Source organism: Podarcis melisellensis (assembly GCF_964234715.1).
Source record: "Podarcis melisellensis genome assembly, chromosome: 12".
Taxonomy (NCBI): domain Eukaryota; kingdom Metazoa; phylum Chordata; class Lepidosauria; order Squamata; family Lacertidae; genus Podarcis; species Podarcis melisellensis.
This window is the reverse complement of record NC_138544.1, coordinates 9,017,484-9,041,819: the sequence shown is the minus strand read 5'-3', so window position 1 is coordinate 9,041,819 and position 24,336 is coordinate 9,017,484. Positions and strand designations below refer to the sequence as shown.

Below are 24,336 nucleotides of genomic sequence, written 5' to 3'. Positions count from 1 at the left end.
ATCGCAAAGAAAGGAATATATGACAACAACAAGAAGAAGATGAAGAAAGTAAAAAAGAGACTATCTGGATAGAACTGGATAGAACTGTTTAATTAAAGCAGTAATAGAAGTGATGTTTGGATTCTCGTCCGGAGCTTGATGTATGGGTACCCCCAACAAAATTGAAAAATTCGGCTGTATAATTTGGAATTAATGTGATTTGAAATAATGTGATATGATTGGCCTGTTAATAAAAATTATGTTTTTTAAAAAAGAAAACCATCTAAGTGTTGGGGGGTCGCCGGGAGGAAGGACATGCCCCCTGGCAAATGACATATACATGCCAGCCCATCTCTCCCTTCGTCGTGCTGCTTGGGAGATCCATCAACCGACTTCCCCGCCATGCACCCGTGACTCATGTCTTAAGACGATGAGCACACATTGACTTAGCAGAATCAATAACAGCAGAGCTAGGCTTGAGATGTGAGTACTAAGCTACTTTTATTATATACAAATCAGGACAAAGGAAACCATGGCTCCTCTCTCTCTCTTCTTCCTCGGAGAGAAGGAATACAACAGTACAACAGAGCGGAACAGTGTAAAAACAACATCCGCTCCCATGACTCCAACAGTGATGGAATGTAAACACAGACATGTGATGAAACAATCCCACATATCTGCACAACGAGGGAATGGAATTCCAACACTAAGCAGGTATCGCTCTTCACATCTTGCAGCAGTGAACTTCATGTTAATTATAAACCGCAGAAAGATGCAGAATCAGAGTTGGGAAAGGATTTGAAAGGTCATTTGACTCGTCCCACGCTTCAAGAGCCACTGCTGCTACAGCATCCATGAGAGGTGGCCATCCAGCCTCTACTTAAAAACCTCTAAGGAAAGATAAAAGGTAAAGGTAAAGGTACCCCTGCCCGTATGGGCCAGTCTTGACAGACTCTGGGGTTGTGCGCCCATCTCACTTAAGAGGCCAGGGGCCAGCGCTGTCCGGAGACACTTCCGGGTCACGTGGCCAGCATGACAAAGCTGCGTCTGGCGAACCAGAGCCGCACACGGAAACGCCGTTTACCTTCCCGCTGGTAAGCGGTCCCTATTTATCTACTTGCACCCAGAGGTGCTTTCGAACTGCTAGGTTGGCAGGCGCTGGGACCGAGCAGCGGGAGCGCACCCCGCCACAGGGATTCGAACTGCCGACCTTTCGATCGGCAAGTCCTAGGTGCTGAGGCTTTAACCCACAGCGCCACCTGCGTCCCCCAACTAAGGAAAGATAGTCCACCATATTCTGAGGCCATCTGCTTCACTTTCAACCCAAACATTTGCCCAACCTTGGCTTAAGGCTTAAGCTGTAAATTGCAACATGCAATTAGTGTGTGTGCAAAGAGATCGAGCAACAAACTACGGCAGAGTTAGATCCAAAAAAGTGTAAATGGAAGGAAAATAGCAACAAGCCCTGTTCCACAGACGTTGGCACAACGGCTTGATTTGGAGTTCACTCAGTGCTTTATGTAGCAGGGCAGGCTTCTACAGCAAAGAAGAACAGCATCTTTGCATTTAGTTTCATTTCTTTGCACACCACTCTGTAACCCTTGCCCTTTCATAAACATAAGCTGCCTTCTGCATCTGGAAAAGCACATCTGGATCCATTCTTAAATGTACACATCCTCAAGAACATTGGTTAGAAAAATAAAATTCTTAATATAAAATCCAAACTGCAAACAAAAAAGAAAACAGTTACAAAACACACTGCTTTTCTATATTAACCAATATATATAGAAAAGCACACCCAATATTTCAAGTGTACCAAAGGTAACCCAAAACAAGTTGAGCATGCTCTATAGCATTTGGTTAATTAAACTACTGGGTTAAAAAACAAAAGCAGCACTGGATCTAGCCTTAATTCTTAAGCATTTCTCAAAATTGTGCCAATTCAGCTATGACACACTGGTACATGACAACAAAGACAAAATGTGAAATTAGTTCCACAATTATCGGTCTACTTGCTATATAGTTTTCACTGAGTGACACTTTACCAATGAAAGCAACAAAAACAAGCCTTTGTGTTGCACTGCAAAAAAGAAAAAAACAACACCATTTTAAGTACAGCAAACATCAACAGGGCATATAGACTACAAAACAGGATTTGTAGGTGTCTTCCCAGTTGTGAATTAGAGGGGCCACATCCATGGCATTTTGCCATGCCTCAACTGCAAAATTATTGAAAAGCATTAAAAAATTACTCAATTAAATGAAGTTCTGCCCCACCCTAGCAGAAGCCTCCCCCTCCCCCCAAGCTCTACAGGTACACAAGTTAGCATAATTCTAATCTGTATTGTTGTTTGTGTTTGTAATTTCACTTCAATGTTTCATTGCCAAGGTTACTGTATTTTTCCTAAAATGGCCTCCCTTTTAAGCAAGTCTGTGAATTTACCTTCCAACACTGATGCTTTGCATAATATTCTCCTTGCGCAATCCATTCTTCTGGAGTTGAGGTTTTTACAAACATGCTGTCATCAAAATCTAGGAGGCAAAACAAGGATGGAAGGAATTGTTGCACTGTTAAAATTCTTGTGGCATCAACTCAGCTCACTTTTAATTCAGTCATCTGAGCAGTTCTCTCGACTATAAGCCTGCTTTGGGGTGGAGAAAATGGGACGTTGGTTCCCCAACTCACATCCCCTTCTCAAAATGGCCCTCTGACAAAGCTAACTGTTGACCACAGATATAAATGTTCTTGGATATGTGACAGCCCTAGCCAATGCTTTCCTAGTATGTTGCAGTCAGCTGTGAGTTGGTTCCAAGAAACTCTTGAAGAGACAGAGATAAGAAGATATATTAGACACAGATCTTTTTAAGTCAGACTTCCCCAACCTGGTGTCTGCCAAATGTTGTGGAATTACAACTTCCATCATCCCTGACCTTTGGCCATATTGGATACTGCAGTTAAAAACAGGAAGGCTGTTTTTAAGCTCATTAAACTAGCCCTGACATTACTGAAGTCATTGGGAATTTCCTAAAATGTAGGCGATAAAAAACACTTAAGCATAAATTTCTCCTTCCTTAATTATTTGCACCTTCTGTGCTAAAATCAAATGTTGATTATGAGACAGTCTAGTTTGCAGAATTTTGTAGCATAGACCTTACCTTTATCTTCCTCTGTTTTGACAACCTGGACAAGTTCTCGCTTGATGAAATATCGAAATGCAGGTGCACGCCTGTCACTGTTTTCGTCAAAGATCCACAGATTGACTCTGGCCCTTGTAATAGCAGTATATAACTGCTTTAGTTCGCCATTAAGCATCTAGGAATACAATTATGTTCAAAAGACTATCATAAAGAGCAGTGCTGCAGCTAAATACATTTGGACTAATGTTTCATCAAGAGAAATCAAACTCTAGGACACCATGTTTGAAGACATGGAAATCAAAATAAATTTAATAATGCAACCTAACATGCCATTAGACTGCCAAGCCAAGTGTGGCCTTTGGTTTAAACTCGCCTGTTTGGAATTCACTGCTTGTTTATAATACAAGTCTGAGAAATCAGCACGTAATTTGGTGTGCATGTTCAAAACCTCATTACGGGCTTCAAGTTCACATATTAACTTGCCTGCCCAGGAAAGAAGGGCAATATATTGTAATGTTGTAGTTCTCTTGGACGCTAAGATACTTAAGTGAAACTTGAAATGTACTTTTATAAGCACAATTTGTATCCAATTTAAGACAATGGATGAAAGTTTAAAAATGCATTACAATGCAATATCTTCGGTTAGTCCTCAAAGATTGGGATGTCAACTATTTAGAGATTCATATGTATTCTTTATTTATTCTCCAGGCTGATTAAAAGACAAAACGGACACAATTACTTGTTTAAAAATAGATTCAAAAATAGGGACATGATTATTGCTTCCGGTTTTATTTTGTAATCACCTTGTACATTTCTGGATTCAGAACAGGAAGTTTTCTTTGAGCATCAGCAAATTTCTCCAAGGGCGTTTCAATGACCATTTTGGTTTCTTCAGGTAAAGGAGAGGGAGGTTTGAAAGAAGAAATTATTTTCCATTCTTTGTAAGCCTAAGTGGGGAGGGGGAGGGACAGAAAACCATAGCCATAATAGCACTACTGCACCCGGAAAGCTGTAACCAAGTTTTCAATTTTACTCGTGTTTGAAGTCAACTTCAGAAACCAAAACAATCTTCAAATCAGTGAGCAAAAGCACACAGTGCAAGGAAACAAAGAAACCTTCTGTCTCGGGTGAAAATCCCTTATCCAATCCCAGATATGAAAATGACTCCAGCTATAAGCTAAGTGGAACTTGTTTGTCAAGTGTTCCCAAAACAATTTACTTGGGGTCAATGTCTTCACTGGTCCTGAATATATTCTATAAATCAAGATGTGCTGATATTGCAAAAAACAACAACATTTAGTACAAACAAGCACATGTGATGGAAATCAAACCAGCAGATAAAAGAACATATTGTTATTAGCAGGAACAAAGGATGACAACTCAACCTAGCCTATTTGAGTTGTTCAGCTCTCCCCTAAAGAGAAATGAATGATATCCAGTCCCTCCCTCCCTCTCTATTTTTACATACCTCTGAATCTGTGAAAAAGTTGTAAAGGAGCACATCATCAAATTCCAAGCCTTTTGCTTCGTAAATTGTTAGCACAAGAGCTAAACTAAGTTCCTCAGGGATCTTTTCCTTTGCTATTTCATTTGCTACAAGAATCACCTACAATCAAAATGGGAAACATTAGATCACCAAAACCACAGCAACCCATGAAAATAATGCGACAAGTAGAAAGTTGCATGAAGCTGAATCTAGGTCTTCAGATTCTGGTGATCGATAAGCCTAGACAGATCCTATCACTGAGAAGAATAGCCTCATTTAGGTGCCTAGGTTATCATAGTTATCCAGGAACAGTTTCCACACCTCCATCTGAAATTAGGGCTGTGGATTTTTCTTGAAGATTTAGACCTGGTGCCCATAATTTGCAAGTGCAATGTATTCTGATGCTCCCAAAAAAATAAACAAGAAAAACAAGTGGTCTTCTCTATTAATACAGACATGCTTAGTTTTATTAACATTCTGAAAAGCTGTTCAAAGAACTCAAGACAGCACACTGTCATTTACAAGAGCGAAAACAGCAACAGAACATTATATGCTGAGAAAAGCCTACCTGATGCGCTCCAAACTCTATCGGCTGTGTTTTTCTTTTGTTGCCTCTCAGCAGAATTGCCAGATCGCTAACACTGCAAGATTCCAAGACGGTGGGTTTGGGCCCATCGAAGAGACCTGAATCCCTAGGAAGACGATCAAAGGATTCTGGGAAATAGTACTGAAGCAAGTCAACAACTCCCGAGGCCAAGTGGAGAATACCTGCAAATGATAATGAGCAGGTAGAATTGACCTATTAAATCTGCCTCTCGGGTGGGAAACAAAATAAAAGGGTAACTGAAAGGACAATATTCATCTTGAAAAGTTAGCAAATGCCTAGCTCAAAACCGCAGCTGGGACACAAAGCTGTTTTACAGCTATGGCTTAAAAGCTGCTTCATTGATGGTGGCCACATGAGGGGACAGAGAAGGACAGAACATGGTCGAGTCATATACCCTCCTTCCACATTTCTGATAAACACGTGTTCATCAGAAAGGTGCAAGGAAGTGGGTATCACGGAATCACCCCTTTAGACCCTAAGGAACCAACCCAAGTTGGTGCCAGTGCCCAATCCTGCACAGCCGCAGCTATGAGAATCAGTCACCAAAAGCCTCAACAGTTCTGTGAGAAGTCATGTGGGATTGATTTGGGTTACATCTACGCCATACATTTAAGGTGCTGCTTCTGACCTTTAAAGCCCTTAACGGCCTAGGACCCTTGTACCTACGGGACCGCCTCTCCTGGTATGCCCCACGGAGAGCCTCAAGGTCCATAAATAACAACACCCTAGTGGTCCCAGGCCCTAAGGAAGTTAGATTGGCTTCAACCAGAGCCAGGGCCTTTTCAAAATCAGATCCTGCAGGGCCCTGGTCTCATGAGGGTTCCACCGGTCTGGTGGAACGCTCTGCCTCATGAGACCAGGGCCCTGCAGGATCTGATTTCTTTCCGCAGAGCCTGTAAGACAGAGTTGTTCCACCTGGCCTTTGGCTTGGAGCCAATTTGATTCCCTCCCTCTCTTTTTTTCCTTTCTTTTCCTTCTCCTCCTGCGATGAGGCTACATTTTAATATTTTAATGTTCCATTATTTTAATGTTGTATTTTATTTTTGTTTTTAAGTTGTAATCATTCATCTTGTTTTTATTATTGCTTGTAAGCCGCTCTGAGCCCGGCCTTGGCTGGGGAGGGCGGGGTATAAATAAAAAATTATTATTATTATTATTATTATTATTATTATTATTATTATTATTAAAACACTATTATACTACTTCAACGGTCATGGAGAATCTTTGTTACGATTAAGGGTGCTGGCAACTGTCGCTCTGTGATGTCAGCACCCTTAAAAAAAAACCCTTCAGTCCTCGGGATTCGCCATGACTATTAAAATAGTGTTTTAAATGCATGTTGTCCATGTGATCTTGGACTGGGGCCAACTTCCAGTTCAGCCATGGCTTTACTGGGAGCAATGATTCTCCACCTCTTTTCTCTGTTCAAGAAATGCTATAATCACAAGCCCACATTAGAGAACTGTTGCAATGATGGGTACGAGAAATCACACAGGTCAAATGGCAGAATTACAGGAAGATCCCCTGTAAAGCAGTGCTTCAGTATAAGACTGCAGAGGATATCTGTACAAGCTAAAATAAATTCTCATTCAGCCTGGAAATTATCGTTTTCATTCTAGATCAGTGGTTCTCAGTTAGCTAAGTACTGTGGACCCTGTTTTTCAAAAGCCAAGCCATAAACCCCCTACTTTTAAAAATGATATTTTAATGATAGTTTTTGTTATGTGAATGGTGTGGGCTTACACAAACCCCTTGGGGTCCGCAGACCACCAATTGGGAACCACTGTTCTAGGCATAGCTGTCAACTTTTCCCTTTTCTTGCGAGGAATCCTATTTGGAATAAGGGAATTTCCCTTTAAAAAAGGGAAAAGTTGACAGCTATGGTTCTAGGTTGTTCAACCTGAAAGGAACTTTAGCTTAATGGAGTACAGCTATCCTCTCTTTTAAACCTCTGTCTCCTCAGCCCACCCCATGTAATGTATGTATATAGATTTAAGATTTTGATACCTGAATGAGATCTGTAGTTCTGATAAAGCTGGTATATCCTTTTTGGTTTTCTAACAATACTCTGTTTCTTGTCAGCAGAGTTTTTGCTGGCATAGTGGAAAAGTGATTTCAAGTCACTGAAACGAAAAGCAACTCCTTGCATAATGCTCTGTGCTGTGTCACCAGTCAGGAACATCGCATTCGGGTCATCAATGCATTTCATTAACAATGCTAGCTCTGCCTGGGTGAAATCCTGAATTTCGTCCCCATAAAGCTCATGGATGCACCATGGTAGATCACTGAGCTTTAAGAGTCTTTGAGACAATTTGTGCAAGACATCTTCTTCATCAAAATAATTTCCTTGTGATCTTATTTGTTGGTAAAGGACGAAGAGCTGATAAATTTCGCTACGGTCTTCTTTGAAGTTTGGGGACCTCTTCCGTCCTAGTTTTTTGTATTCCTCTTCTGTAAGTATGCCTTGGTGGCTGCTTAAAGCCTCAAAAGACCCTTTCAAGAAAGATTTTATTTCTTTCCAAACTAACGCTGGGTTGTAGGGACATTTGCCTTTTACCATTTTGGGCCAGATTTCATTAGCAAATATACTGTAAGTCACAAAGACTCGAGGATCACTCTCTCTAATATGGACTTCTGCAACCTTTTCATCCTCATCATAATCTACGCCAACGTCTTCCTCTTCCTCCTGCCAATTTGAGATGGCGAGATCTTCTTTAGTAGACCATCCAGCAATGGTGCACTTAAGACTTCCGTCTTCATTTCTCAGAAAAAATGGTTCAGGCATAGAGGCATCAAGGAGCAGCAGCAATTGTCTGGATGTGAGGAAGAGAGGAAAGTTTTCGTCTTTAACATCCTGAAGTCGGTGAACATTTGGTTCAAGGGGCTTGAAATGACTAGTTGCCTTTGAAGACTTGCTAAGCTCTATGAAGTTCCTCTGAACTTCTTGGCACAGAACATGGTTTTTAGTAACAAAGATCTGATGCAAGTGTTCCAGTTTGTCAGTTTCTTCTGCAGCATGTTCCTCATCAGAGTCATACCCTAAATTCATCTCTGGGTCTCCTAGATTTGAACCCTGTTCATCTTCATCCTGCTCTTGCTCATCTGTACTTAGAGAAGTTTCCAGTTCAGATGAATCAGTGGGGTCGCTGCCATCTTGCTTTTCACTATCTTCCTCCTCGGTGTTGTTTTCAAAACGCATATTAAATTTCAATCTGTGCCACATCTGTCTGACCAGCAAGGGACCTCCTGCCAACTCAGCTTTCTCCCAGTAAGAATAAAACTTTTTCCAAAGCCTGTACAAGCAACAAGTAGTCTTCCCAGTTCCGCTCCGTCCAATTAAGATGATTGGCTCCAACGGTCTGGGGTTCAAGTCAATGACTGCGTATTCCAACTCGCCCACTCTGAAGGGGTATTCAACAGCAGTGGTCATGTCACTGATGATATTAAGTGCCATGTTAGTACTGAAACTGTGAAATTTCATGATGTTGTATTCCGTTTCCACCGCACTAGCTGGGGGAAAGTATTCAGGCAGGACATGATCTTTTAACTTTTCTGCCTTAGTATCTTCAACATATATGCGAGGAATGCGCTTTTGTATATTCAAGTTAGAAGAAATAGGAGTTGCATTGATACCTTTAAGCTTTTTCCTCAAAATACAGGACAGACCACGATTGTATGCTTTACATATCTTTTCAACAGCAGGGTCAACAGCTTGTTTAACAGCGGCACGGTCAGCAGCAAGATCAACAGCACGGTCGATAGCGCGGTCAATGGCTCGGTTGAGTTTGCAGTGATCAAGCTCAATGTCCCATATCCTGATGATTTCTGTGTAAATCCTCCCAGTTTTTTCTGTGGGATGTGTGGCATTCTCATTCTCTAGTATCTTTTCCGCAGCCTCGCTACAGCGAGGAGAAAAGTCTATGGCAAGCTCCCAAAGCAGCCTGGCCCCTTTGTCCAACTTCGCCTCGTAGAGCCGAATGTCACCTTTCAAATGTTTCAGCCTCTTTTGTAAACCTTGAGTCCATTCACCGTTTCCTAGCTGCTGAATTGCCAATACTACTTTCTTCTTCATATGGTGAGGGAAGCTTTTGTCTCCTAATTTCTTAAGCACCTCAGAGGTGCACTCAATTTCCCATGTCATATTATCAAAGTCCTGAAGGCACGTCTCAATTTCCTGAAGCTGTTGATTGGCTTCGGCGTCTTCTTCCTCTTCTGCTTTGGCCTCCTCAAGCTCATTCTGCATCTCCTCCCCCAATTCATCTTGGTCTGGGCAAGCATTATAGGCCTCATGGGCGCACGCCTGCCGATATTCACTCTTGTCATCTGCAATCCTAGTCATGGAAGGTGGCTGCTTTGGTACTTGGGATGCCACCGAGTTCTCTTTTGTTGAGACTTCATTCAGTGTGAGTTCTTGGATTAACTGTGTGATTGCTTGTATAAGGCAATCTCGCAGAGTCAATGGCTTATTGGTATCTCTGAAAGATGAGCTTTGAACTCCAGCAATTTCTGCCTCTTCCTCTTCACGGGAAACACCACATAGATTACGTTCTATGTCTGACGGGAGTCCTTCAGGCAGCATTTTGGATGACTGTGCAGCTGAAGAATGAGTTGAATTTTGCAGCTCTGACTTGCCACAAGCAGAAGTGGATTTCGGTGTTTTAGTTTGATGTCCTGCTGCATCATGTCGGGACCTCTTCTTGTTCTCAGCCACAGCTTCATTCCAAGCTATAAGCATCGGGTCGGTCTTTTTTATTCTGTGACGCACATCTCTGCCAGATTTATTTTTTAAATTCAAGTTAATTTCAAACTTTGCAAGCAAGCCTAACATTTTCTTAACATGCTTTGTTAGGTTTTTCTGAAAAATAATGTGCATGACTGTGTCCCCATTCTTGTCTCGCCTATTGGGACTAAGATACGAAAATCTGGATGGATCTGAATCGTACAGTTCTAGAAGGAGACTCAATAAATGTAAGCCATTCTCATCTAGAGAGAGAGAAAAAACCAAAATATACAAAATTAAGTTTTGTATTTCCATTCACACAAGCCACAGCAATATTTTAGATTAAAGTTGATCCTTTTTATCCATACTGTACAATGCTCAAAGTAGTTCATAACCATCTCTGTTTCCATCCTTCAAGTTATCTTACTTCTAATGAGATGCTGCCTACCAGAAACAATAAAAATTTACTGGTCTGAGAGAAAGCTATGGAGGGCAGATATTTCATTCCAAGTAGAAGGAATTCTCCACAGCCTTGGAACAAGTTCAGAGTTCTGCAATCTCTTGACCTAGGGAGTGTTAGGTGACTTTTCTTTTTAATCCTTTTGACCCACCTTAAGGAATATTTATTCCTTTTCAGAAGGGGGTGGGGAGTGGAAGAATAAAAAGGGTGCTTCAAGAGCTGCACTCTGCATACAGGTTGTCCCCATTTTACTCCCATCTGTCATCACCAGCGCATAGATTCTCCATACAATGCAATGCTTCATTTGTTCCTAATTAACTTGGCTAAATCTCTCGGCTCTGTTGAATTTTATACTTAATTGTTCAGGTAAAACTTCCAAATGAGGTAGCTGTACTCTAAGACAGGACAAAAAGGAGACTAAAAAGTGCCACGCTGTGTGCTTTGATATTTAAAAGAACTAACAAATATTACACATGATGTAGGAGGTTTCATTTGTTCATGGAACCCCAAGTTGCCCATTTCAACTGGCAGCAAACTCTCTGGGTTCTTTGGTAAAGATTCTTCTTATGATTTGCTGCCCACAATTCCTCTGATCAGAAATCATGGGGGGCAGTATGGGGTAGTGGTTAGAGCGGTGGACAAAGACCTAGGAAACCAGGGTTCAGATCCTTGGCTCAGCCATACAGATGACCTTGGCCAGCCACTATCTCTCAGCCTAATCTCCTGCACAGCGTCATTGTGGGGATAAAAATGGGGAGGAGGAAGAACTGTGCATGTCTCCTGGAGCTCCTCAGATAATAATAATAATAATAATAATAATAATAATAATAATAATAGGAGGTAAAGGGACCCCTGACCATTAGGTCCAGTTGTGGCCACCTCTGGGGTTGCGGCACTCATCTCACTTTATTGGCTGAGGGAGCCGGCGTACAGCTTCCGGGTCATGTGGCCAGCATGACTAAGCTGCTTCTGGCAAACCAGAGCAGTGCACGGAAAGGCCGTTTACCTTCCCGCCGGAGCGGTACCTATTTATCTACTTGCACTTTGACGTGCTTTTGAACTGCTCGGTGGGCAGGAGCTGGGACTGAGCAACGGGAGCTCACTCCATCACGGGGATTCGAACCGCCAACCTTCTGATTGGCAAGTCCTAGGCTCTGTGGTTTAACCCAGAGCGCCACCCACGTCCCTGCCCATCTGGCTGGGTTTCCGGCTGGATGAAAGGTGGAGTATAATTGGAATAATAAATAAATAAATATGGACTCTACATTGAGCTATGGAACATTCCCATCCCCTTCCTGGTGGTTTTGCAAACCATGCCACTGACTTTGCAATGGTGAGAGGATGGTAGGAGAAGCTGCCGTCAACATGGTTGATGGAAGGTTATAAACTATTTCAATAAACCACCACTCACAAAAATACCAAGTCAAAGTACTTACCTTTCTTATCAAAATAAATGGACAACGCAGCATGTAAAGGGGTATCGCCTTCTGCCATGGATATATGGCGTGGATTTGCACCCGAGCTCAGGAGCACACATGCCAGCTCAAAATCATTGCTCTTTAAACATTTCTGAAGTGGTTTTTCATGGCTTGCTCTACTCCCCTCGGGTGACGCTTTGGGAAATGATATTACAAATACCAACATTACAAGCGCATGCTACCGTGGGTCAGGGAAACAGCAGCTAAATTTCAACAGTTCTAGAAAAGGCACAATGCATCGACAGACGCTTGTGAGATTAACAACAAGGATTTCGTTATGACTGCATGCAAGCTGCCCTTTGTCTACTAGCGTTTAGGTTGGAGATGAAAGGGCAGCTTTCATAGCGCAGCCCCATGATAAACAGGGCAGAGGTGTGGAAGGCATAATGGGAGTCTCTCTCTTAAGCTTAAGGCAGGCTTAACAAAAATGTAGCTCCATTCTACAATTGGATTGAAGACTTACACAAACTCACAACATATGAACAACTTGCATATAAACGCAGATTCAATGCTTAACAGTGACAGATTCAATGCTATTTGGAATCCACTCTTACAAATACTGTAATACGTTAAGATCTGGTGAAGTACAATACAGTGGTATCTCAGGTTAAGTACTTAATTCGTTCCGGAGGTCCGTACTTAACCTGAAACTGTTCTTAACCTGAAGCACCACTTTAGCTAATGGGACCTCCCGCTGCTGCCATGCCGCCGGAGCCTGATTTCTGTTCTCATCCTGAAGCAAAGTTCTTAACCTGAAGCACTATTTCTGGGTTAGCGGAGTCTGTAACCTGAAGCGTATGTAACCTGAAGCGTATGTAACCTGAGGTACAACTGTAACAACTTTGTAAAATATACAGTTTTGTGTCCCTCCCCCTTCCCCCTTTATTCTCCTTTATACACGGGTTCTGTTTCTCTGTTTCTTTCTCAAAACAGCTCAAAAGCAAAGTTTATTTCCATGGGGGCACTGTGGGTTCTTAGCGCTCTGTACCACAGTAATTCCTAGCTTCTGCAGCCATCTACAATCAAGTTAAACCAAAGGATGGGTACATCAAGCTTGCAACTGAGCTAGCAGTACCAAAGCAGCTCATAGCGTCACAATTCAATATTGCTTGATTGTATCTCACACCACCAAGCCTCTGCCACCAATTTTGCTTGGTCACCCTCTGCTCACATAAAGCGCCATCTTATTATGCAACACAATACCACAGCTTTCCCACGCCATAGTTCAGCAGGCACAAAAAGCTATTTGTACTTACAGTCGTACCTTGGTTTTCGGACAGCCTAGTTCTCAAATGCTTTGGCTCCCAAACAATTGAAACCTGGAAGTGACTGTTCTGGTTTTCAAACGTTTTTTCGGAAGCCAAACATCCGACGTGGGTTTCGCAGCTTCTGATTGGCTGCAGGACCTTCCTGCAGCCAATCAGAAGCCGCACTTTGGTTTTCAAAGGCTTTGGAAGTCAAACGGACTTCTGGAACGGACTCCGTTTGACTTCCAAGGTACAACTATATATTTTTTTAAAAGGCAGAAGAGATAGACTGGTATTAGTTTAACTCAAGAATGAAGAGATCTTCAGATTTTCAAAGAAAGTTTGGTATCTGTGAATACTCACCTCCCCTCTGGATCAAGCATCTCACGAGATGCAGCCGTCGCCCATCTGACCTGTTTATGTTTTTCAAGATGGTGCCAATGTCAACGTCTGAAAGATTACAGTTCTTAATAAGGCCGTCTCCCAATGTCATATTCCCTGTGGTTTTTCGGGTCAGCAGCAGCAGAACTTCATGCCACCTTTGCTTCTCCAGCAACAGCTTTATGAAGCTGCTGGCGCATGCAGGAGGAATGTCACAAACTATTTCTTCAGGAATTTCTGAAAAGTAGTCAAAATAAGGCTGCCATTATGCCCAGCAAAAATCTTTGAAATACACTTGACTAAAAAAACAAATTCCTTGGCACTTCGGATTTGAGTATTGCATGTGTAGAGGTGAGCAACCTGTTTCACTCTTGAAGCCACCCCATGGTTTCGTTCCATCCAAGTCCCTTCATTCTCATTTGTTCCCTTATTTTTCCTAGCTTTTTAAAATGCCTTTTCTTCCCTTTGATGTAGTTTTCAGAACAATTAAAAGACTTTTTTCCTAGTTGTATGGAAGTTTCCCTCCAACTGTTATACTTCTGCTGGCATGTACAGTGTGCTGTGTTTGTGGAGCACATTAAAGACAGAGGTACAGTGGACCCTCTGGATACGAATGTAATTCGTTCCAGAGGTTCGTACGTACCCCGAAAAATCCGCAAGTAGAGCCGCTGCTTCTGCGCATGCACGCGCGGCTAAACCCTGAACACTTCTGGGTTTGCAGCATTCACAACCCGAAGGTAACGTAACCCAAGAGTCCACTGCAAATTACTTTAACCCGCTTTCTAGGAAAGTAGTCTGGGGGGGGCACGGGCAAGTGATATATGTATCTCTTCTAGATACTCACTGAATCAAACCTAATCAAACCCAGTGGGGCTTATTTCTGAGGAGGCCTGGATGTAAACTGGAAATTCTAATCTGATTTAGACATGGTGAAATTTTTCGTTGTTCTAGAAAAATCCAAAACACTTTCACCTTTTGCTCTGTCCGTAATATGTCACAACTTCTATCTTATTTAAATGCCAACTGAATACGTTGACATACAAAGATGGGCACTGATTGCCCTCCTCAAAACACTTAACACAGTTGTGCATTATTAAAAAAACTACAAACCAAGGGAAGAAAAAACTGAACTCCCCGTAAACCTGCAAAATAGCCAATGTGACGTTTCAGTTCTCAATTTATTTAAGACAGGAAGAAGGCAATGAAAGTACATCATTGTTTCCCTTTTGTTTCTCAGAAAGATTCCATTGGTGTCTCCTATTTGCTACAAACCGTAGATCACAAACTAGCACTAGGGTACATCAAACTTTCTGGCAAGCACTGAAAGGCTTCTAAGTGAGGCAGGAGCTACAAGATGTGCTTTTCTTTTGTTAATCCAACGATGCGATAGAATTCTCTATGTTCCTCGACTCAGTTGGTTACCTTTCACAGAAAACCAGTTTACACAGCACATTAAAATATCCAACTGGAAATAAGATGATAATTTGCTTGACAAAATTTATTAATGATGTAAATGGGAGCGGGAGGCGTGAGGAAGTCCAAAGATGACATGAAACTTTGTTAAAGCAAAACAATACTGTTTATTATTAATGTACCTTTTTTTTTCTTTAAAAATCTTAATAAATATTTATAAAAAAAAAAAAAAATATCCAACTGGACAACTTTTGCCGCCTACAGGACAATATAAATGCTTTGCAATTAAGACTTTCTATCTAATATGCTGATCCCTCTGAAGACCGAAAGTGGACATGCATCATGACTGCAGCTGTCTTTCTGGGGTTTTATGGAGCACATCAAGACAGGAAAACAAAGCAGTTAGTTAAAATGGATTAGTAAGTATTCAATCTTCAGGATGTTCAAGCAAGCAGAGGATTGTATTTCAAACTGCTCCTATGTAAAATATCCCCCGGTGTGCTAATTTCCTACATACAGCAGCAGGTGCAAGGGGCGGCAAGACTTGAACAACTGCCAAAATTGGCTATTTAGATGAAGCAACATGAATGCTCAAGTTCTAGAAATATTAAGCAGTGGAGGATTGGTCTTTATAGCAAACATTTTACTTCGTTTCCAAGTCATCCTTGTGTTTCGGAAATGATTCAAACAGGTCCCTGGCATCTATCAGACACTGAGAATGAAACATATTTACCTCTTAATGAATTCAGCAGGTTCAGAAGCCTCTGAACCTTTTCATGCCTCAATACACCGACGTTATGCACTCTGTTTTCCGAACGACAAAACCTCACAAACTGCTCAAAAGCATCATGAAGCAAGGCAAGGCTGTCCGCAGGGCCTGTGCTTTCAGACTGCTCTGTGGGGAACAACATTGAAAACCTCTCTGAGACATTTTTTCTCTCCTTTTTCGACGGGAACAGAGCTCATGGATCTGCAATCCATGATAAGGGGACATGAAGGAAAAAAATCAATAGTAAAGTGGCCAATAGCCATATATTTCCCAAAGACCAGTGGTTTTCAAATTTTCCCGTCATCCTAAACCTTCCGCTGTAACCATCTTGAAAGTGGCAGCTCATACCTCATGCATATAATCATGCTTATAAAATCATGCCGTTTAAAAAGGGTTACATCTTTTAATTGCTATGCCATGGGACTGTTGTTGTTTTTCTCTTCAGAAACACATCAAGTTTTGGAAATCCTGTAGAAAATTCTAGGAAACATTCTTGGACAACTCTTTCTGTTGGACACATAACTCTTTTGTGTTGCCTATAGATAGTTGTGATGTATGGAAGTGAGAGCTGGACCATAAAGAAGGCTGATCTCTGAAGAATGGATGCTTTTGAATTATGGTGCTGGAGGAGACTCTTGAGAGTCCCATGGACTGCAAGAAGATCAAACCTATCCATTCTGAAGGAAATCAGCCCTGAGTGCTCACTGGAAGGACAGATCCTGAAGCTGAGGCTCCAATACTTTAGCCACCTCATGAGAAGAGGAGACTCCCTGGAAAAGACCCTGATGTTGGGAAAGATAGAGGGCACAAGAAGAAGGGGACGACAGAGGACGAGATGGTAGTTCTTGAAACTACCAGCATGAGTTTGACCAAACTGTGGGAGGCAGTGGATGACAGGAGTACCCTGCGTGCTCTGGTCCAGGGGGTCAAGAAGAGTCGGACATGACTAATCAACAAATACAGTGGTACCTCTAGTTACGAACTTAATTTGTTCCGGAGGTCCGTTCTTAACCTGAAACTGTTCTTAACTAGAGGTGTGCTTTTGCTCTTGCTGCTGCTGCACCGCCGGCACACGATTTCCGTTCTCATCATGGGGCAAAGTTCTCAACTCGAGGTAACTCTTCCAGGTTAGCGAAGTTTGTAACCTGAAGCGTTTGTAACCTGAGGGGTTTGTAACTCGAGGTGCCACTGTAGATAGTTGCTGGGCCTCAGCACTGGGCCCATAACCAAAGAGCATGCCCTGGAATAGGACTGAAGGACATGTCCCTCTCCAGAAGTTTTTAGACTCCCATCTGCCCCAGCCAGTGCTCAGAGATGACGGGAGTCTTGAAAAATCTGGAGGGCCATCCCTGCTCTAGAATACACCCCCAACACTTCTCAGCCGTTGTGAATTGTAGGAGTGAGCAAGATTCTTTCACAGAAGAGTGTCTGGCATCTTCTCTCTGAAGATGACCTGAAAAGTTTAAGAGGAACCCCCTAGTTTCCCAATAGAGCTTTAGGGGAAAGCTCCATCACTAGCACATAACATATATGTATCAACCAAAACAACGTCGCCATGCAGGCCTGTTGCTCAACTGGTGAGATATTATTAGTACATTAGCGGGCACACAAGCCCGAAGGACTGCACAAATCTCCTCGGCCTATGTATGCTTGTCTCACCTCTGCACCGGTACTGATAGCTGTCATAGTGTTGCAGCTTTGGGTTTCCAGTATCAAAGCCCAGTTTCAAAGCTTTGGCGACAAAAACACTTTGCAAAAACCTATCAGGAAACCATGGTTGGGGTGGGCAGTTTGGACATGGATGAAATTAACACAGAGATGGAAAGGAGCAGAATGATCATGACCTCCAGTCCCGGAATAATGGTTAAGTGTTATGTCTACAGCAGGGTTTCCAGCTGTTTTTGGACTACAGTTCCCATCATCCCTGACTACTGGTCCTGCTAAGTATGAATGATGGGAGTTGTAGTCCAGCAACAGATGGGAAACCCAACCTAGAAAACGAAGAGGACAGTTTTGCCAAGTGTGGGTTATTACTGAATTGAACAAAGACGTCTGCCTCTGAAGTACCTGGTGACTCATTCCGGTGTAGATTAAATCTTTCCATGTGCTTGCTGATTATATCTATAACCCTGAACTTCTTGTGTTTTTTCAAGATATCCATAGCAGACCTTGACTGGGCATCACAGATCTTGGGATCCACCCCAGCATTCAGAAGCATCACCACATTTTCTATCAGATCTGAAATACAAAACAAATAAAAGGAATCTGCAATATTCTTGACTTGAATCACAACAGGCTTCATGTCATGAGTTCAGCTTTGTGATTTGACACTTGCAGGAAGGAAGAACCTCTGAGAAGTGCGTGGCGCTCGTATGCAGCCGTTCTGAAACTGGGCCAAAGAGCAAACAATGAGTAACTGATTGCAGCAATCCATGCTTCCTAGAAACATCAAAACACACGACTCATTCATCTACGCCGGGTCTGTCACAAAGGGAAAAGAGGATAACAAAAACTGAAAAAAGTTCCCAGGTCACCAATTTGGGCTGAGAAATATATGGTGGAGGATTCACATTTTGGGTGCCCACTAGACTGATAATTTTTTTAAAAAAGAGAGGAATATAGGTGCATTTTTCAAATGGAATAGATAGATGCTTAGTTCCTCCCCCTTCAATCTCAAAAAGGATTGCAAGACAGGAAGCCAACAAGACACCTGCTTCTCCAGCTCCCTCACAAAACTAGTGCAAGGCAATACAAATTGTTATTTCAAAAAAACTGGGAGCACAAAATTATTGCTTTTCAATGGTGGCTCCAATCTTATGGAACTCCTAGGTTTAGCCGCTCTGAGCCCGGCCTGGGCTGGGGACGGCGGGGTATAAATAAAAAATTATTATTATTATTATTATTATTATTATTATTATTATTATTATTATTATTATTAGGTTTAGATGGCCCCATTTTATTCTGGGACCTTCCACGCCCAGAGCCGTTGTTCTATTAGCGAAAAAGAGTCCTTCCTGAGCATGTCTTTATCACATTATTCATTCCCTTTCTGCGACAGCAGTGAATTTATTACTCATGTTATTCCAACTTTTCAGTCACCCAGTGGCTCTGGGAAAATTAACACGATGATGCTTACTACTGCCAACCCACTTACCTAGGAGTAAGCCCCACTGAATTCAGTGGAGCTTATTTTCTGAGTAGATCTACCTAGGATTGCACTGTAACTAAATTAGAAGCCTACTCTTGATGCTGGAACAGACACTTGTTTTCCCACTGCCACCTCATGGGCAAAATAAAACTTGCAGAAACTATCACGCTACAATTCTATGAGAATATGTCCACTAGAGATGGTCTCAAGGAAAGCAGATTCCTAGTCTGAGGATTCTGTTCGAAATGCAGCAACACAAAAGCCAATCTCTGTTAAAAGCACAATGTTAGCCAGAGTTAGCCCTTTCTAGGGTTTCTGTAAAAAGAATAGGAGAACAAGAATTAAACTAGCAAGATAGTGTATTGTCCAAAAACCAGGTTACCTAAACACACACACACTTACTTTTCATAGGATAGCCAGCTGAATGAGATGCTACAATGTGGAGAACTGTGGCCCCCTCTTCATTTTGCTGGTTGATAAGATCCTTCAGTTCAGGCTTATAATTCAATAACCATCTGAAAAGGTAGTTTCCATCTAAATAATTAAAAAGAAGAAATACACCATCAGTTTAAGGAAGACTGTGCTTAACCTTTCCAGAAAACATAAAAAGGATAGGATATATCTTTGCAATATAATTTATTTTCCCCGCTTGGCTTTATCTAGTCTAGTTGGTGTATAGCAAAGAACCTTGCAGGGCAGAGATAGCCAATGTTCTTGGCACATGCGGCACAAATCAAGTCCAGAATATGAAATGGTGCCACTCTAGTTTGACGGTACAGTATTTTTACAGCTCCTCCCTGCCTTGGGGTTAGTTTTCTCTTTAAGACCAGTTTAAAGTAAAGGTAAAGGGACGCAGGTGGCGCTGTGGGTTAAAGCCTCAGTGCCTAGGACTTGCCGATCGAAAGGTCGGCGGTTCGAATCCCTGCGGCGGGGTGCGCTCCTGCTGCTCGGTCCCAGCGCCTGCCCACCTAGCAGTTCGAAAGCACCCCTGGGTGCAAGTAGATAAATAGGGACCGCTTACCAGCGGGAAGGTAAACGGCGTTTCCGTGTGCGGCTCTGGCTCGCCAGATGCAGCTTTGTCACGCTGGCCACGTGACCCGGAAGTGTCTCTGGACAGCGCTGGCCCCTGGCCTCTTAAGTGAGATGGGCGCACAACCCCAGAGTCTGTCAAGACTGGCCCGTACGGGCAGGGGTACCTTTACCTTTACCTTAAAGGGACCCCCGACCATTAGGTCCAGTCCTGACCGACTCTGGAGTTGCGGCGCTCATCTCGCTTTATTTGCCAAGGGAGCTGGCGTACAGCTGCTCTGTCATGTGGCCAGCATGACTAAGCCGCTTCTGGCGAACCAGAGCAGCGCACGGAAATGACGTTTACCTTCCCGCCGGAGCGGTACCTCTTTATCTACTTGCACTTTGACGTGCTTTCGAACTGCTAGGTTGGCAGGAGCAGGGACTGAGCAATGGGAGCTCACCCCATCGCAGGGATTCGAACGACCGACCTTCTAATCGGCAAGTCCTAGGCTCTGTGGTTTAACCCACAGCATCACCCGCATCCCAGTAAGACCAGTTTACAGATACTCTAATATACTGAGGAAGGGAAAATACCAGACTTTATAACATAGCTACTTCTACGCTGCCCCCAACAAGTGTCCCCCCATTCAAAGGCTAGCCAGTCTATATTGTAGGTCAGCCGTGAATAATGACATCTCTCACTATTTTCATGGGACCATTGCTTTATGTTTTGCATATAAAATTCATCTCCAAACTACCTGCAGCACCATTCAGGACATCATTTATTTTGATATATTTTTTAAAAGCACTTACTTGCTTTGATACAAAGCATGATGATAGCATGAAGAGGATAGGTTCCAACACTTCTTATATTTACTCCAAGGGAGACAAGCCACTCCACCAGTTTGGGCACCCTTTCCATTTTTTCATACTGGCCAAAGAGAACATATTTCTGGTTCAAGAGAAACAAAGAATACGTGTTTAAGGCTCTGGTCACTTGGTGCACATAAAATCTCAATCCTCCATCATCACTGTATTGTGATAAAATCCCCACCACGTAGAAATGCTGATGATTAGGCAGCATAACTTGGATACAAATTTTATTTCGGTTGACAGTAGTATTTTATTTAAGCACCATGTTTGCCTTAAATAAACAAACTAAAACCCCGTTATCCACGTCCACCCACAATTAAGGGAAATAGACAAGTCTGTTAAAGCAAGCTAGTAATGGAGTTGGGGTTTGTTTGTTTTTAAGTTTGCTGGTCTGCATGCAGGCTCCTCTTACACCCTTTAGTTTGTAAAACAGATATCAGTTACCTATGTCACCTGCCATTCATGCAAGCCCACTGGTGAAATCCATTTCCTAATTCCATTCACCCAGGCCCCAGTAAAGGATTTCTACTGGAAGATTTCGACAAACCTCAAACAGCTCTCTTAGTGATAAATTGGTCACTTGCAGATTCCTTGGCAACCGGTCTTTCTCAGCAGCCAACAACAGGCAAGACTAGGGAGTGAGGGAAAATATTTTTTCGTTAGAACTTTAAATGCATGTAAGACCTCACATCTTTTTCAGATCACAGCAACACCTGGTGCTTTTGCTAACAAGAACAATTCTTTGAAACTATGGAAAGGGTGAAAAGGAAATATATCTGGCTGTATTCTGATTCTATTTTCTCTGTCTAGGTGCTACTGTTAGTGAACAAACACAAATGCCTTATAATTTTGCTTTTCCTGAATCACCAAAGATTACAACTTGTTACTGTTGAATGAGACAGAAGTGAATTCAGTATTGCTTCCTCAGAGATTATTGGCATCAGTAGAAAGGTGAGAGTTAATTGGCTGAGCAGCGGGTAATTGTTTCCTTTTGCTAACAGCCATCACTGATCAACAAAGGTTACTATTGCATCAGGCTGCAAGAATGTAATTACCTAAACAGCCATGAAACACCGTTGGTATTGCTATGGGAAGCAAATAAAGTGCTTTTTGCTGCACTATGACCTGCCAACATGGAGAAAACTGCAGTGGTTGTCCTTTGCTGCTCATGCTACTGGTTTAGCTGCTGAGAGCTAAACCAGTTTGGTTTACAGTTCTGTATGAATCTGGCCTCGTCATTGGGTCTCACTTCAACAAGCCACCAAGTTTTGTCCTTGGCTTGCCATTGTGGTTTGTTTGGAGTGAGATAGACCACAAGACATAACATGAAGCCAAGCCATGGCTGAGCTCCCAGTAGCATGGCAGCAGGAGCACAGAACGACCGCAATGGCTGTGATTTTCTCCCAATGCACCAATATGCTTGCCTATTCACAGCAAGCCACGGTTTGGCTTAACTATTTTACCTTCATGGTCTGTCTCTCTTTTTCCTTCTTTAAAAAGTGCAAGCAAAAATAATGAACGCTACACCAAAAACTGTGCTAAGCTTACACATTAAGGAAGCACACCTACAATTCACGTCAGCTTATCCCAATTCTAAGCTGGGCTATGTAATCGCAGGGCTGAAACGTCGAAGCAGACAGATTCCAGAACCTGCGATCACCTACTGTCATACAGGTTTTGAAAAGCCAGCCTGAGCTCAGGAGAAAAAAATATGTCATTGTTTACAACGATAAGATGCCTACCTGCCACAGTCCTTTTCTGGCCAGCTTTTCAATCACCTGTTGCCAAATTGGTGGCGTGAAATTATCGCTCACAATTTTTTTGCAGACAGATAATAAATGTGGGGTAATAGTCCTTTCATCTAAAGGGGGGGGGGGAGACAAAACAAGAGAGGCTTAAGCTTACATAATCTTCATCATCATCATCAACATTTACAGTTTGTGCTCTTCCAACTTAGGAAATCCCCTCACGGCATCAACAACGAAAGGGAAAAGCCTTTACACAACAGAGAAAACAAACTACACAATCACCAATGCTCTCTCCCTAGGGCTCCCTTCAGCTGGTCTATACAAGCAACAGAATGAGGTAGGAAGTTGATGGCAGAATGTTGTAGTGGTAGAATGGGCTGCATCATTTCAGCCTGCAGGTTTCGAATGCACCAAAATTTATACAGATAGAAAACTAACGCAGTTGGTGGGGGGTAATTTCGTTCTTTTCCTGCTCTTGGCTTTCTGTTTGTAATGAGTTTTCAACGTAGGGAAGCGCTGAAAAACATCGTCACCCACCTGCAGATATAGCAAGGGGCAATGCCAAATGTGCAGAATCCGGGCATTGGAGCACAGGTTCCTTCCTATCCCTACCACATTGTGCAAAGAGAACCACCAGACATTGTGCGCCTGAAAGCGCATTGCAAGCATGTTTCTTCCATCTGCTCCCTGAAGCTGCTTCTACGCGGCTAACTCCCTCGCTGGGCCAGGGCAAAGATCTTGCCGTTTTAACCTAGCGTTGCAGACATTTTACCCACCAGCCTGAGGTCACAAATCCATTTTGCAAAGGTTACACTATAATAATGATTGTGGACAATGACCTGGTCTGCACATCACTGTAAGTAATACTCTGAAACACATTAGAAATGACTGAGAATGAGAAACCGGCTCCTGCCCGCTGCTCAGTTATGACGCACTTCACCTTTGCCAAGCCTGTAAAAAAGAACACCATGGATTGGCTGGCTTAGTGCTGGATGCAAACCAGTGTAGTGGTTTGTTTATCTCTGAACAAAACACAAGTAGCAGCCAAGTTTCGTTCTTGGTCTACTGCTTATAGCTTGTTTGGAGAGAAATAAACTACAAGTGTTGGTTTGCACATCCACTCCAGAGTTTGTTACTCAGCTCAGCAAAGGGAGTAGTGAACCACTTGCATGCTGCTCATTCATGGTAATCCATAGTTTCTTTCAGACTACGGTTTACTGTGATTTGCAAACGAGGCCATTCATTTCAGGCACTCACCAGCCATCAGCTGCCCCCATCCTGTCCTTATTGTGACAGTTTAATGAAGACAAAATCTCACGTTACCGCTTACCGTTAACGCTTGAGAAGATACCGACTATAAAATCAGAAATTTGAGCCACATCTGATGAACCATGGAGATAGTCTAAACCTTGATAAAACGTTTTAACAGCATCGAGAGGCTGTCTCAATTTAATCAGGGAGTAGCCAGCTCTATAGTAGCCCTAAGAAAGAAAGAAAGAAAGAAAGAAAGAAAGAAAGAAAGAAAGAAAGAAAGAAAGAAAGAAAGAAAGAAAGAAAGAAAGAAAAGAAAGATCCCAGGAGTCAGTCTTTCACTTCAGGAATATATGTAAAGGTTAACAGACATTTAATAGCAACATTTCAATATAAGAACGGAATAACCTAGCAGTAAATACATTTAAAATGGCAGGGTTGAAACACTTTTGCACCACATACAATTGGCACTAGTCAACTATGTTTTACTCAGAATATATACTCAGCATTAACGAACATGATAAAATTAAACATTCATTTGGTTTATTATGGCTTTCTAAACTATGGGAGGGTGATTGCTTTTGTTTCTTACTATAGTGTGTGTGTTTTTTAACATGGATACAAATC

General features: G+C 42.3%; 1 protein-coding gene across 1 annotated transcript in view; it reads right to left on the bottom strand.

The window, feature by feature from the left end:
* The window catches only part of TRANK1 (tetratricopeptide repeat and ankyrin repeat containing 1), a 56,985-nt gene that overhangs the window by 10,920 nt on the left and 21,729 nt on the right, over nt 1–24,336 (bottom strand). The window contains exons 4-18 of the mRNA XM_081930964.1: nt 23,789–23,939; nt 22,453–22,571; nt 21,258–21,341; nt 20,651–20,789; nt 19,229–19,360; nt 17,746–17,916; nt 15,643–15,804; nt 13,479–13,733; nt 11,827–12,003; nt 7,218–10,193; nt 5,172–5,371; nt 4,586–4,723; nt 3,921–4,064; nt 3,136–3,292; nt 2,423–2,511 (exon numbers count right to left, since the gene is read on the bottom strand). Coding sequence (XP_081787090.1) covers nt 2,423–2,511; nt 3,136–3,292; nt 3,921–4,064; nt 4,586–4,723; nt 5,172–5,371; nt 7,218–10,193; nt 11,827–12,003; nt 13,479–13,733; nt 15,643–15,804; nt 17,746–17,916; nt 19,229–19,360; nt 20,651–20,789; nt 21,258–21,341; nt 22,453–22,571; nt 23,789–23,939 — 5,094 coding nt within the window. The remainder of the gene's footprint in view (nt 1–2,422; nt 2,512–3,135; nt 3,293–3,920; nt 4,065–4,585; nt 4,724–5,171; nt 5,372–7,217; nt 10,194–11,826; nt 12,004–13,478; nt 13,734–15,642; nt 15,805–17,745; nt 17,917–19,228; nt 19,361–20,650; nt 20,790–21,257; nt 21,342–22,452; nt 22,572–23,788; nt 23,940–24,336) is intronic.